This window comes from Callorhinchus milii, unplaced genomic scaffold (genome assembly GCF_018977255.1).
Source record: "Callorhinchus milii isolate IMCB2004 unplaced genomic scaffold, IMCB_Cmil_1.0 Scaffold2, whole genome shotgun sequence".
Lineage (NCBI taxonomy): Eukaryota > Metazoa > Chordata > Chondrichthyes > Chimaeriformes > Callorhinchidae > Callorhinchus > Callorhinchus milii.
Genome location: NW_024704743.1, coordinates 43,012,355 through 43,027,479, shown reverse-complemented (window position 1 = coordinate 43,027,479; position 15,125 = coordinate 43,012,355). Strand labels below are relative to the sequence as shown.

The 15,125-nt window shown below is 44.4% G+C and overlaps 2 protein-coding genes across 6 annotated transcripts in view; one reads left to right on the top strand and one right to left on the bottom strand.

Moving 5' to 3' along the window:
* The window catches only part of relch (RAB11 binding and LisH domain, coiled-coil and HEAT repeat containing), a 61,949-nt gene extending 61,280 nt beyond the window's left edge, over positions 1-669 (bottom strand). For all 5 annotated transcript variants that reach the window (XM_042346831.1, XM_042346833.1, XM_007895522.2 and 2 more), the window contains exon 1: positions 194-669. In XM_042346831.1, coding sequence (XP_042202765.1) covers positions 194-644 — 451 coding nt within the window. In that variant the 5' untranslated portion in view covers positions 645-669. The remainder of the gene's footprint in view (positions 1-193) is intronic.
* A 252-nt stretch (positions 670-921) lies between these two features.
* pign (phosphatidylinositol glycan anchor biosynthesis, class N) overlaps positions 922-15,125 on the top strand; it is a 63,535-nt gene continuing 49,331 nt past the window's right edge. Inside the window, exons 1-5 of the mRNA XM_007895471.2 lie at positions 922-986; positions 6,222-6,475; positions 8,990-9,111; positions 10,760-10,858; positions 12,054-12,160. Coding sequence (XP_007893662.1) covers positions 6,255-6,475; positions 8,990-9,111; positions 10,760-10,858; positions 12,054-12,160 — 549 coding nt within the window. The 5' untranslated portion in view covers positions 922-986; positions 6,222-6,254. The remainder of the gene's footprint in view (positions 987-6,221; positions 6,476-8,989; positions 9,112-10,759; positions 10,859-12,053; positions 12,161-15,125) is intronic.

The window sequence follows — 15,125 nt, the reverse complement described above, 5'->3', positions numbered from 1 at the left end:
TGAGTGGGAATAATTGGCCACATTACTGATCCGAAGAGGTGAAATAACGTGTGTGTGTGTGTGTGTGGGGTCTGTGTGTACCTTCATCGCTGCCCTCGAGTCTCTTCTCTGGATCCCCCCCCACCCCACCCCACCCTCCTCACCTCCTGCTGCTGCCTCCCCTCCCCTCCCCTCCCTCCCCTGTCTTACTCACTGAGTGGCCCGGGGGCCGGGGCCAGGTCCTTGGGGGGGGTGCACATGTGCCTCTCGAAATTCCCGGGGTTGGAGAAGTAATCCCGGAGCCTGGGCAGCTCGCGGCCGGCCTCCAGCAGCTCGGTGTGCAGCTCCAGGGCGCTCAGGATGTACTGGTCCCTCAGCAGCTGAGCGGCGATGGTGTCCAGGGGCACTCTCGAGGGCTCGGGCCCGGAGACCAGCGCCTCCCCGGCGGCCGCTCGCACCCCCCCAGCGCCGCCTGCAACCACCTCTGGCGGCGGCGGCGACAGGGGCAGCGAAGGCACCGAGGCGGCAGCGCCCGCCACAGGCGGCGGCGGCGGCGGCGGCTCCTCCTCCCGCCCCGGGCCGCCCGGCCTCCGGCCTCGAGTCCGCTTCTGATCCGATTCCTCCTCCGAGTCGCTGAGGAACGGGTTGACACTCGACGCCGCCATCTTCCTCCCCACTGACTGACCCGCCCCCACCGTCTCGCGACGTCACGCCCAACGCCCGCCCCCTTTTGTCTTCCGGATCGCGCGATTGAACAGCCCCCGCCGAGCCCGGCCTGATTGACGGCCAGGAGCCACCAATCGCGCTGCCCCTGTCGATCGGTGGACCCACCCACCCCGGTCACCCTGGCGCCGCCCCCTCTGGTCTCGCTCAGATCGCTCTCTCTCTCTCTCTCTCGCTCTCTCTCGGGAGATCGCGCCGTCAGTCAAACGGACGTTAGTTGGGGACGCGACGCACTGGCTGACGTCACTCGCCGTGCGCCGCTCGAGCTCCCTGACAGCAGGCAGGTGAGCAGCTGCTCAGACGCAGGGCGGCGATTCCCTCCGCTTCTTGTTGTACCCCAAAAATCTCCCTCTCTCTTTCTCTCTCTCTCTCTCTCTTTGCGGGTGCGTTAAGGGTTCCGGGTCTCCGTGCGCGGTGCGTTGGTGAAGTGTGGGTTTTTACTCGTCCCAACTGTCACTGCCGGCAGCCCGGGGCGCGCAGGCGCGCTGAGCTCGGGGGTGCGCAGGCGCGCTGAGCTCGGGGGCGCGCAGGCGCGCTGAGCTCGGGGGTGCGCAGGCGCGCTGAGCTCAGTGGTGCTGATTAACAGGCTCGTGGCTCCTCCCTCGTACAGGGCGCTCACGCATGCGCTCGGTGCCTCACAGGCAAGATGGCTGTTGGGTTCATTAACCCTACAGCCAGAGCTTCAACAGGGAGGGAGGGTTCCAGCTCGACAAGCAGAGGGAAAGCTCGCCAGACAGCGATATCAGTGGCAGTGCTGACCCTGCCTGCGTGTAGCACTGGGCGATGCAATCCTGGGAATAAGAGCGTTGAGATCTCGGTGCGGCGGTGAGAGGGCTCCCGTTCTTGTGGGACCGCGTTGTCGAAGAAGCTCTCAGTGCTGTTCTACTTTCTGCACTCCTCCCACCCAGTTTGGGTGCCCAAATGGCACTGCAGTCTTATTGAGATGTCCTCCTGACGTGAAAGTTGCTACATAAACGTATATTGTATTGTACCTCGGGCCACCGATCACCTCATCCATTCATGTCCAAGTTTAATTACGTCAACCGTCTGCTCACCAATCCACCCAGTGCTTCCCTACATCAGCTGCAAACTATCCAGAATCCTGCAGCTTGTGTCCTTTCCCGCACTAGACTCTGCAAACCTACCTGTCCCACTATCGGTGGTCAGGCTTCAACCTATCCGCCTCCATTCTGGAACACCATCCTAGAGTCCTTCCGACTCGCTCCCTCCCTCACCTTTTCAAGGTCTGTTTCAATACCTACTTGATTGTGCTTTTGGTCATCTCCACTTGGCTCCCACCACTTAGCTCAAATGCCAACCCAGTATTGTTGAGTGCCTTGGGATGCCCTCCTGAAATGAAAGTCATTGTTAAGGTAAATTTGTGTGGTAACTTTTGCCCTACTATTACAACTGACAGGCTGTGAACAATGCTGGGTAAGGTATCTGGTATCCTCTTGGCTACAAAAGGAAAATGTTACAGAGGTGTCACAGTCAGTTGGAGGAACGCATTATAACATGCAATAATCTTCATAGTTCTGAGAAGCAGAAAGGAGTACAGGGGTTCCATAATAATTCTTGCATTTGATTTAGTGCCTATAACAATAAAATGTCTCAAAGCACTTCTACGAATTGCTGTAAAGTAGTGACTGTGCATTTGTAAATTATGCAACAGCCAACTTCCCCACAGACCTGATAAAGTGAAAGATTAATCTATCTGGTTGGCCAAGACAACAAGATAATTTTTTTGAATTGCCCACCTCTAAATCACCCCAAGTGCATCCCAAAGCCCTCATCCACAATTTCCTCACCTCCAACAATGTCCTACCTGGAATCCTGCACCGTATATGGAATCCTGCAGCATATTGGTTAGAGCACTTGTCCTGCAAGGGAGAGGACCAGCAACAAGATTACATTGGTATAGAGCCTTTCACGTCGGGAGGACGTCCCAAGGCGCTGGACAGTGTACAGCATTTCAGACATGAGCTGGAGTCGGGGGGCGGGAGGGGGGTGGCCGATGCATGGTTGAAGAGGAGGGTCTTGAGGTGGGAATTGAAGGAGGCTAAGGAGGGGCGAGGTGGAGTGACTGGGGAATGGAATTCCAGAGGTTGGGGGCAGAGTGGCTGAAGGCTCTCCCACCAATGGTGGGGCGGGTGGGTCGGGGGACGTGGAGCAGGCCAGAGCCGGCTGAGCGGAGGGAACAGGGGGGTTGGTAGGGGGTTAGGAGGTCGCAGAGGTAGGGTGCGGCGAGGCCATGGAGGGCTTTGTATGTGAAGACCAGGATCTTGAACTGGATCCTCTGAAGGATAGGAAGCCCATGGAATTGGGAGAGGGGGGGGGATGGGGTCACGGATTTTGGTGCAGGAGAGGACTCAGGCTGCAGAGTTCTGGATTATCAGGTTTGATTCTGGGCAAGGTGAAACCTTAGGCAAGTTTCCTTACTCCACATGACTATTTACCTAGCAGTAAATAGGAACCCAGTTGTTAGTCAATTGTTGGATTACTTTCTAGAGATATAACTTTATAATCCCTTTATAAAAAAAATTAAAAACGTGGTCACTCAATTCACGACTGTTTGTGGGACACTGCTGTGCACAATTCGCTGCTGCATTTCGCCCGCAAAATATACAGTTGTCTTTTTCAAAGTTATTTTCTTACCCTGAATTTTTTGTCCGGTGGCTTTTAACAGTAGTATAATTTGACTGCCAATAAAATGTTAATTATTACTCTTCTTAAAATAGATAATTCAGGATCTAAAAATACAGATTTTAAGTTTCCTTTTTAGTGTTTGTTAATTCTATTTGATTTATGTTGGCATTTTCCAATTAAACATTTATGCATGCATCAGACTCTCTTGGCTGCTTGACAGATACCACAAATATAACAACTCCATACATTTTTCAGAGTTTAGGCAACCACGTATCAATACAAAGTCCTATAGTATTTTTTCTTAGATATGACGTAATATCTTTTGCATCATAGTTAGAAGGAATTTCTTCACTCAGAAGGTTGTTAGGGTTTGGACTTAATTACCACGAGTGGCAATCGAGTCTGGAGCAATATAATTGTTCAAAAGGGAACTACATGAGCACCTGAGGAGTAAAAGGAATCTTAAGGGACATTGCAAAGTGAATTGTTCCCTTTTATGGCGTCTAAATGGAATAATGGTGCAATTATGATAACTAAGTGTGCACTTTCTAATTGTAAGATGGGAAACATCTCAGTAAATGACTGGAAGTTTAAGCAAAGCCTGAGGTATTCGAGGAGGAAATTACTCTTGCTGTCGAGTGTAGTACCTTTAGCAATGTGCAGTTGTAATATTGTAATTTACAGTAAATCCTGTGAAGTTTTTTGAGCTGTTTCAACATGATATATCAAATGCAAAGATTATTATTATAATAGGCCTTCTTGAGCAAAACTAGGCTGAATTGCGTGCTTCTATAAACAACGTCTGTTTATTATTCTCCCTCTCTACCCAAGTCTGCTTCAGTCTATACCATTTACACCTTTGACTCTGCCTTCCCTCTTCTCTCTCCTTCGCTCATCTCTCGCTTAATGAGAGATTATTAGAATAGAGTATTAGACTCTATTCTAATACAGCTCCTGATCCCCGACTGTTCAGCGCCTTGGAAAGTCCTCCCGACGTGAAAGGCGCTTTACAAATGTAATTTTGTTGTTGTTGTGGTCTGGCATTCCAGTTTGGCTAGTGAAAGACATAAAAAAGATCAGCTAGCAGTATTTTTGGAGAAGGCAACAACAACAACAAAATTACATTTACAGAGCGCCTTTCATGTCGGGAGGACATCCCAAAGCGCTGAACAGTCAGGTGTCAGGGCCCAAGCATGGGGGAGGGGTGGTGTAGGAGTGAGGGAAGGCAGAGAGGTGGGAGGGAGACCAAAGGCACGGTCGAAGAGAAGGGTCTTGAGACCGGAAGCGAGGCGAAGGGACCGTGGATGGAGTTCCAGAGTGTGGGGGCAGAGAGGCTGAAAGCCCGGCCACTGATGGTAGGGCGGTTCGAGCGGGAGGGAACGGAGGAAGCGGGCAGGTTGGTAGGGAGTCAGCAGGTCAGAGAGGTAGGAGGGGGCAATGCCATGGATAGCCTTAAAGGTGAGGACAAGGATCTTGAACTCGGTCCTCTGGGGGATGGGGAGCCAGTGGAGTCGGGCGAGGGTGGGAGTGATGGGGTCACGGAGCCTGATGCGTGAGAGTACACGAGTTGCAGAGTTTTGGATGATCTGCAGCTTGTGAAGGGAAGAGTTGGGAAGGCCGATGAGGAGAGAATTCCTGTAATCGAGCCTTGAGTTGACGAATGCGTGGGTGAGGGTTTCGGCAGCCTGAGGGGTGAGGCAGTGGCGGTCTCTGGCAACGTTGTGGAGGTGGTGGTAGGCAGTGCCGGTCATGGCGCGGATGTGGGGGAGAAAGGACAGTTCAGGGTCTAACAAGACACCCAGGTTCCTGACTGGCTTAGTGAGGTTGAGTGTGCAGCCGTGGATGCTGATGCTGTCAGTGCCTGAGGTGCGGAGGCGCTGGCGCGAGCCAATCAGGAGGGCCTCGGTCTTGCTGACGTTGAGTTGGAGAAAGTTGTCCCTTGTGCAGGACTTGATGTCGGACAGGCAGTCGGTCAGGACGCCAGTAGTCCTGGAGTTGAGGTTGGAGGCAGAAAGATAGAGTTGGGTGTCATCCGCATACATATGGAAATTAACCCCATGTCTGCGGATGATGTCAGGCATATTTATTTTGCATACTTTTCAAATGCCGTGTGCCCTGGCCTCCCCAGCTCCACTTTTCACAGGTTCTATATAATTCAAAATATTATCTTCTCTCCAGCACTATGTTCGCAAGTGCATTATTGTCATCTTCATGCAGCTCCGCTGCTCCCCCCGCTGAACAAATTTAGGATCCTCACCTTCAAATTACCTTATGGCTTTGCCCTAACATATCCCAGTGATTTCTTGTAAGCTACAACTCTGTCCACCTCTGCCAATTCTGACCTGCTTCATATCCCTGCACACTCTGCCCCACAATCAGCCACTTTGCCTCTGCTCTCTGGAATTCTTTTCCAAAGGCCCCCTGTCTCACTCCTCCCTGTTATTGATCATCTACAAATTTATCTCTTTGTCTACGCCCTATTTCTCCTAGCTGGGGCCTTTTGACCTTTATAAAGCATTTTGAGACGTTCACCTTGGTGCTCTCTTAAGTGCAAATTGTTGCTGTTATTTAAAGTTCTTAACATTAAAATCAGTTCAAAGGACTATTGCTACCTTTTCTATGTTTATTTAACTGATCTAATTTTTTGAAAGGGCTTAAGTGGTGGGAGTTGTGATTTGTTAATTAACACCTCTAGTGCTAATTAATACATACGCATTGGAATTAGAAACCCTAGTATCACAATTTTTATCACTATTTATAGTGTTTTTATTTACCTGCCAATTCTTACAATTAACTTTCGAGGGAAGCGGGGGATATTACGTACCTGGAGCAATTCACTAAGAATGTACTCATGCTTCTGTTTTGATTTTCAGTCTTTGGAGGAGTGAACCTATATATCTCTAAACATGTTGGCATTTTTCTTAATTGGATTGCTGGTGCATGTTGTGTTTTTTGCCTCCATCTTTGATATCTACTTCACCTCTCCACTGGTGCATGGAATGACTCCTCATCAAACACCACTGCCCCCACCAGCTAAGCGTCTTGTCTTCTTTGTTGCCGATGGATTACGTGCAGACACCTTTTTTGAGCTGGATGAGCAAGGGCAAACGCGTTCACCGTTCCTCAGGTATGTGTATTTATGTGTATTTAGTTGAACAATCTAGTTGAACAATCTGTTCAACATCTTAAAAACACAGACGGAAAAAGAATTCAAGGGCCAAGGACCATTAGTGGACCTCCTCCGGCCTCTATTCATGGCCTGCTTGGCTGTGAGGTGTTCACTTAGCTCATTTAAGTCATTTCCATCTATTTTTCTAACTATTGTAATAAAATCATGGAATATTACAGAAGCTAAGGGGATGATGTAAAGCCATAAGACTGCTGACAACATCATTAAATGTTAGGGTATGATCCAAATAAGCCTGCTAATGTGACTTCCACTTCCTATATCAGACACAAACATCTGGGCAGATTGATGGGGGTTGCTTTTACGATATGGCTGTGGCATCTTCAGTCTTTTACCTGATGTTTTTGGCTGCAAAAATATTTCCTTAAAAAAAGTTACTTCTACATTCAACAATAATCTCTGCGGAAGAAGAAAGGTCAGCTTTTGAAAGTAGAAAAAGTTATTTTTTTAAAAAAAGCTTAGAGAGGTATAAAGGATTATTCTAATGTCCTTAGAGCAAGTGACAGAATCTTATTTAAAAAAGGAATAAAACTTAGTATTGTATCTTTTTTATTTCTGTGAAGTACTTCTGTTTTGTTTGTCAACTGCTGACAATGGCATGATTGAAATCAAGAGCTCAATGTGTGGGAATCATTGCTCCTTGGTAAGGGATTTTGTTCTTTGAGCGATAAATTCATTAGAAGTGTGTCATCAATAAGTAGCATACAGTTCTGATTCAAATGTTAATCCACTTTAGCATCATAAAATCCAATACTGTTTGTGGGACATTGCTGTGCGCAATTGGCTGCCGCGTTCGCCCACAAATATACAGTCAATTCACTTTACAGTGTGTTCTGTGAAGCGCTTTGGGACGTCCTCCCGACGTGAAAAGCGCTATATCAAATGCAAGGATTATTATTATTATTATTATTACTGTATACCTTGGGAATGGTATGAATTGAGAAATTGTATTTTTCTTGTGGTATAATGCTAATTTGTTTTTGGAAACAGCCCAAAAGATGTGCCTCAATATCAAAACATGTCATGGTTCCACTTCCATTATTTAACAAGAACGACAACTTGCATTTATATAGTGCCCTTCACACAAGGTAGTGTCTTGGAAAGCTTGACAATGCTGGAGTCTGGCGCCAAGCAAAGGAAGGGAAGGTGACTGTTAGCACGGTTGAAGAGGAAGGTCTTCAAGTGTAACCTGAACATGGGGAAGGAAGGAGAAAGGTGGAGAGATTGAGGGAGAGAGTTTCAAAGATTCGGAGCATAGTGGCTGAAAGCACAGCTATTGATGGTGGAGCGGAGGGGACGAGAGTCAAACAGGAGGCTGGAGTCAGTCAAGTGGAGCCATGGGTAGTGGAGTGGGGAGTAACCAGGTCGCAAGGTAGGGAGATGCCAGGGTAAGAAAGGATTTGTAGACCAGTGGGAGGATCTTGATGTCAATCCGTTCTGTGATAGTGGAACCCGGCCAGGATTGGTGTGCTTGGGGTAAGGAATTTAGTGCGGGTAAATATACAGACAGTGGAATTTTTAATTAGTTGGATTTCATGGATAGTGGAACTGGGGAGATCAACGAGGAGGGCATTGGAATAAGCAAGGTGGGAAGTGACAATAGCTTGGATGAGGGTTCAGGCTGTGTTGGGGGTGTGAGGTATGATTGGAGGTGTGCAATGTGAAGGAGGTGGAGGAAAGTGGCCCTGGTCAGGGACCGGATGTGGGATAGGAAGGGGCTGTGGTTTTGAACCTGACGCCTAGGTTATACAAGGTTCGGTAAGTCTTTGGGATAGGCCGGGGAGTTGAAGTGGTTAGAGCCGCAGGAGAGATGTTGACGGGAGCCAAGGAGTATGGCTTTGTCTTGTCAGTATTCAACTTAAGGAAGGTTAGTAGTGATAGGGAAACAGTTTCAAAGGCCTGTGCATGCATGAAGCATATTATAGGAAATGGCATTGCAAGTCTGTGTCTGTCATGCCAGTGTATGATCTTGCTGGTACTTAAAAAAAACAAGTATATTTGGGTCACAAACCCATGTTGCACAACTCTGACCTACCACACGATGGAGCTCCAGCACTTCTGCCACCAGATCAGAATTGTTTTTAATAATTAGTACATAGAAGAATTATGATTACAATCTGATTATTTTTCCTGTTTATCTCTATTGTGAATTCATTAAGTGCTGATTGGGGAAAGTGACATTGAAAAAAATTACCCAGCACTGTACCGGAGTTGAATTAGCCCAACCAGTTCATTCACTGAGATATGACTGAGTAACAATCCTATCCAACAGTGTTAATTCGACAAGAACAAAAAAAATTGTCAGCTATTTTGATTTATAAATAATACAGTGCCAACATATTTCTCAGGTTTTGTTTAGTGTTGCGTAAGGGTAAAAATAAATATTCTGCCTTGCAGGCTGGGTTAGTCTTAATATTCCCCCTCCCCTTCATTTCTAAATTGTTTTGTGTGTAGGAATGTGGTGGAGCGTAGTGGAAGTTGGGGTGTGTCTCACACACGAGTTCCCACTGAGTCGAGGCCTGGTCACGTAGCACTGATTGCTGGGTTTTATGAGGATGTCAGTGCTGTTGCTAGAGGTATGATTTGCTCTTCGAGTTGGAAAACCTTGTCTACATGTACAAATTCCTCCATGCCTCACCCACCCTACCTCTGCGACCTCCTACAACCCTACTAACCCAGCCGTTCCCTCCGCTTAGCTAGCAGTGGCTTGCTTCATGTCCCAAACAGATACGCGCCCTCTCATCATCAGTGAATGAGCTTTCAGCCATTCTGCTCTTGTTTCTGAAAATCCATCCTGGTGTCCCTCTACCTTGCCCCCCCTTCAAGCCTTTTAACACATGTTTGCGACTGTGCATTTGATTATTTTTGCCTATCCTTGACCTTACTCCGCTCCTATCACCCCTTCCCCCTCAGTTCGGGTCTGTAAAGAACTTTGAGACATCCTTCCACTGTGAAAGGCATTATATAAGTGTAAACTTTACTGTAATGTTTTTGCTGATATTGAGGCTAACCAGTAACTAATTACAAACTAATTACTATTGTGAAATCAATAATTAATTAATTTATTTATTGCTTATACCCTCTCTTAAAAGTGTAAAATGTGTATTTATATCAATATATATTCATATTAATATTGTGTATAAATAGTATTCCCTCCTCCATCACTCTTAAATATTTATTTTCAGTGGGGAAAATAATCCAAATGTACACTGTTTAAAAAACTAAAGAACAGTTACTCCTTGCCCCACCACTAACACTGTTGTTAGTGGTGAGAATGACAGTTATAGAGAACCTTTTTATGTTTATGCAATGTGGTAAATAGATCCCAATATTACCATCAAGTGAAACTTGAGAGATACTTACATAATTTGCAGTCATTTGATAAACGTTTTCAAAAAGTATTTTTGTACGAATTGAGCCAACAGTATTTGTATATTTTGCTTTTACAAATAAGAGATGGAGAATTATTGAATTTTTCATGTGTTTAATCATATAGTGTTAAGAAATCTGGTGTTGTACCTTTTCCCATTGTGTACCATCCCATTCCAGTAATAAAACCAATGCTATTTTTGCATTTTTAGGACACATGCAATGCAGTTTTTCTTTATGGAGAAGTAGTTAGTAGCTGGAATGAGCTACCGAGAAGGGGGTAAAAGATTTAAGGCTTGTTTTAAAAAAAGTGAAAAATTCTGTTATTGGACAAAGAAGTATGATTTACATTTATATAGCACTCAAAACGCTTAACACGGCTGTCTGGAAACCTGAGCTGAGGGTGAAAGTCAAAGGGGGGTGGGGAGGGGAAAGATGACTGATGGTCAAAGAGGTACATTTTGACATGGACCTTGAATGAGGTAATGGAAAGCACAAGTTCAAGGGACACCGGGATGGAGTTCCAGAAAATGTGGACAGAATGGCTGAAGTCCCACCCGCTGATGGAAGGCAGATGGAGCAAGGGACATGAAGCAGGCTGGTTGGTGTTCACTGAGCAATGATAGTGGCTGGGCCAACAGGGTTGAAGGACATCATGAGGACTGTAGCAGCATTTGAATGTATGAATGGGGATCTTGAATGGTAGGTCTCATATTCTGGAAGAAAAGTCCAGTGTCCCGAAGGGCTTTGTTTAACAAAACCTAGTTAGCGATGAATTGCTTAAGTTGGACTACTTTAAACAATAGCTATGAGAATTGGTTTATTGACTCAAAGTAAATGTTTCAATTTATACAGGTTGGAAAGAAAACCCAGTAGAATTCGATTCAATTTTTAATGAGAGCAAATCCACGTGGTGCTGGGGAAGTCCAGACATTTTACCTATGTTCGCCAAAGGTGAGGTTCACAATACACTATTCCATTTCAAAATGTGGTGAAATAACATTAATCTATGCTGAATGCACCAGTTGGAGAAAAATAGACATGGTCTCTGTAGTCTGGGTTGACTTATGCTTTATTGAAATGATACTTAATCATATTAACTACATTCACATCAGTGCTTGCCACAGCACTCGCAATGTTTTCCCATGTTTTACGTAAAAGTCAAACTGCACTCAGCAAGATTTGTAGTGCTTTAGCAAAATGTACAGGAAACGAATAAGTATTATTTCCTTTTAACATTTTTCAAATGTTACTTTGACTCCTTGTGAAACACCTTTCAAAGCTATTTTGCACATACCACTCTGGCAAGGCGTCACCAGTGAAGAGAACCATGTGGTTGAAATCCTCTCGGCTGAACTACTCTAACGCCCTCCTTGCCGGTCTCCCAGCCACTACCATCCATAAAATCCAAATCGTTCAAAACTCTGCCGCCCGCATTCTCACCCGCATGAAACTCCGCTCCCCGATCACCCCAGTCTTTTCCAGACTGCACTGGCTGGCACTGACTGCCTGGCGGCCGTGTCTTCAGCCACTATGCCCCGAAGGTCTGGAACTGCCTTCCTCACTCCCTTCGTCTCGCTCCCTCCCTTCCCATTTTCAGGTCTCTGCTGAAGACCTTTCTTTTCGACCGCGCCTTTGGTCACCTTCCTCCCCCTCCCACTGGCTCGGTCCCGGGATCCGTTACTGTAAAGCACTCTGAGACGCTGTGCGGCGTGGGGGGCGCTATGTAAATCCAAGTTGTTGTTGTTTTAACAGATTTCTTGACATTATTGAAGTATCAGGACTCTTACCTCTAGTTCTTAAGAATGCTGCCTCAAATCTACTTTGGGACTTGGGATCACTATCAAGCCTGACATTCCAATGCAGCACTGCATTGTCGGTGATGCTGACTTTCGGATGAGATGTTAAATCAAGGCCCTATATGCCTGTTGAGTGGGATGATGTCCTGGCCAACAATTATATGCCTAATAATTTGATCATTCCATTCATTGCTGGTTGGTTATTGGACTTTGCTTATTGAAAAATGGCTACTATGTTTACCTACAAAAAATGTCAATACACTTAATAATTCTGTGAAGCAGTTTGAGATGATTCAATGTTATAGGTGATGTGGAATTTTTTTTCTTAATAGTACAACTTTGTGACTTAGGTGCCAGCGGTGATCATATTCACACGTATATGTACCCATCTGAGAATGAAGACTTTGCTGCTAAAGATGCTTCAAAACTAGATACTTGGGTGTTCAATGAAGTAAAGGTATTTACTCTGGCTTGTTCGTTTATGAAAAACATGGAAAATTCTGACTTTCTTCCAGGAAATTTGCCTTTTTTTTCTTCCCTTTTTAACTAGTTCTTTGCTATAAAGCGATTTATGTAATTATTGTAATTTACCTTATAATTAGGGTTACGAAGATTATTACTTTTAAAGTGAACCAAAGGGTCTTCTTCATCCTAATCTTTCATATGATCAGTTTTGGAGAATATATAAATGAATTATGTTAATTCATAATTTACATGGACAAATAATTTTGCCATGTATCTCCCAACCCTGTATTTCTTATAATTTTGCTTTATCAATGTAATCGAGCATGGGGGTGGAGGGAGACTGATAGTGTGTTAACATCAGTGCAGAAAAGTTCACGTTTTTCTGTAACTGACTCTCTTTGGAACTTAGATCTAGAATGGGATATTGTTGACTCAGTACACTGGAAAGACGAAAGACAGCGCACTCACCCCCACAAAAAACAAGTTAGATGGAGTGCTAACCTGTAGCATGTTTGCTTGTCTTCTCATATTGAACTTGATAACAAACAATATTTCATTATGGTAGTTATAATTCATAACGTCATTAAATATTAAAATGATGCTTCTTAAGTAATCGTGTGAAACATTCTTACAGCCTTGTTGACTCCGCATTCCCAACATTTGGGAGATTTATAAAGTCTCCACAGCTTATTGAGCACTGAATTAGACCGACTGCTAGTTTGAAGGTTTTCTCTAATGAAAAAGCAACCAGATATCCACTGCTGGTATCTGGTTCAGAAGCCAGAATGTGTTGTTTTTAAGTCAGATTCAAAGAAATGGGGGGCAATTTTCATTGATTTATTGATTAAATGATGCCCAAACTCCTCCAATGCACAACTAATGAGACTGCACCACAATGACAGGCTCTTCACTTCTGCGGGGCATCTCCTACTCACTGTTTCTGGGGGAATTGGTACAGCCTTTGAGCTGGATCCCACCCTGTATTTTGTGTGTGACACTGGGAGTCTGAAGTGTAAGGAAAGCATTAAAATTAAACAGGGAAATTTCTCTTTTTTTTAATTGAAGGTCATTGATTTATTTTTTAAAAAAGGTATTTGCATTTTGACTTTCTTGGGTCAGCCGGCACCTCAGCCCATTCCCCAACGAGAGGCCAAACAGCAGACCTCCTCCAAAGTCATCAATGCTTTTTTTCGCCCAAAATCAGCTAGGATTAACAAAGCTATTTTTAAAACCAACTACCTAAAGCGACCATCAGGTGTAACTGCAGCACAAAACGAAAAAAATTGCCATACATGTGTGATGAGCTTGTTTAGGCCACAGCTCGTCAATGATAGCAGATCTGAGAAAACAAAAATGCCTACAACAATCCCAGATGAAAGACCTTTCCGATGAGATATAAATCATGTCTCTACATCAATCGGTCATTGAGATCTGATATATATACACACACACACACACAGATTGTTGTTTTATCAGTATAGAAAAGTATAGAACAGTATACAGTGGGCAATTATTTTGGCTGGCGGGCCACTTCACGAGTTTTGGTAAGCTTCGCGGGCCACACACTTGATATAGATGCAAATGCTTAATAATAGCTCAAAATCAAGTCTTACACTTGTACATGCATAAAATAAAGTCTATATAAATGATATTCATTAAAATTAGGTTAAATAAAAACAACTCATTGAGCAGACATTTATTCGATATTTATTAATTTATTCACATATTGATGAGAATGTGAGAAGCTCACTCAATGGGAAGAATGAAAGTGCTGATGTGCGTTAACCAGACAATTGAAGTCAGGCATCTTCTCCATTTTTGCAATGCGGAGGACTGCTGCAAGGTGGTCATCGGTCATCACAGATATGTTTTGATTTATTGAATTTCATCATAGAAAATGTCTCCTCGCATATGTATGGTGATCCAAACAGCACAAGCATCCTCCGGGCATGAGTCTTTATTTTTGGAAAGGTATATTCATTAAGAGAGATGTAAAAACTGGCAAGCAGCACTGATTTGAATTGCTCCGCAAGCAATGGATCACATTGCAGGTCAATAAGCTTGAGTTTGAGGTCAAATGGGGCTTTGTCAACATCAAATCAGAAAGGTGAAGAGACCAAAGACAGGTCGTTTTCAATCAAATTAAAATCCTGGAATTGGCGAGAAAATTCAGCACGTAAGTCAAGTAGTGACGAAATATACTTTTTAAGGCTTTGATCACAAACAGTAACCTGCTGCAAAGTTGGAAAGTGGGTGAACTGCCTGTTTCCTATCTGACGCAATAAAATAAATAATTTTGTCATAAATGACTTGACACTGCAACACAATTCATACACAAAGTCCCCCTTCCATTGCAGTTTTGAATTCAGTTCATTCATGCGGCCCATGATATCAATGGCAAATGTGAAATCAGAGAGACAATTTGCATTATTCAGCTGTGGGAAATCCGAATCTTTTTGTTTTATGTCCAAAAATAAATCAATCTCTGTTCTCAGTTCCCACACTCTTTTCAAGACCTTTCCTAAACTAAGTCAATCTTACATTCGTGCAATACAGAACATCCGTGTGCTCGGATTCCAATTCCTCAAGCAGAGTTACAAATTGCCTGTGGTTTGATCCTCTTGCTCAAATGCAGTTGAGCACTTTCGTAACTGTGTCCATGACATTGCTTAGTTTTAGAACACTCTTACAGAGGACCTCTTGGTAGATAATGCGGTGTAGAAAAACAATATTCTGTTCTGGATTTGTTTCTTTGACTTGATCTTGAATTCTTTTCAGTAACCCAACATTTTTGTCTGTCAGATTTGGGCTTCCATCAAGTGGTCACATTCACCAATTTTTTCCACCCCACTCCTAATTTTAAGATACACTTATTTACTGCCTCCAAAAAGTCTTCTCCAGTTGTCGTATCTTTCATTGACTGCATTGATGCCAATTCTTCTGTGAGCTCAAAATGT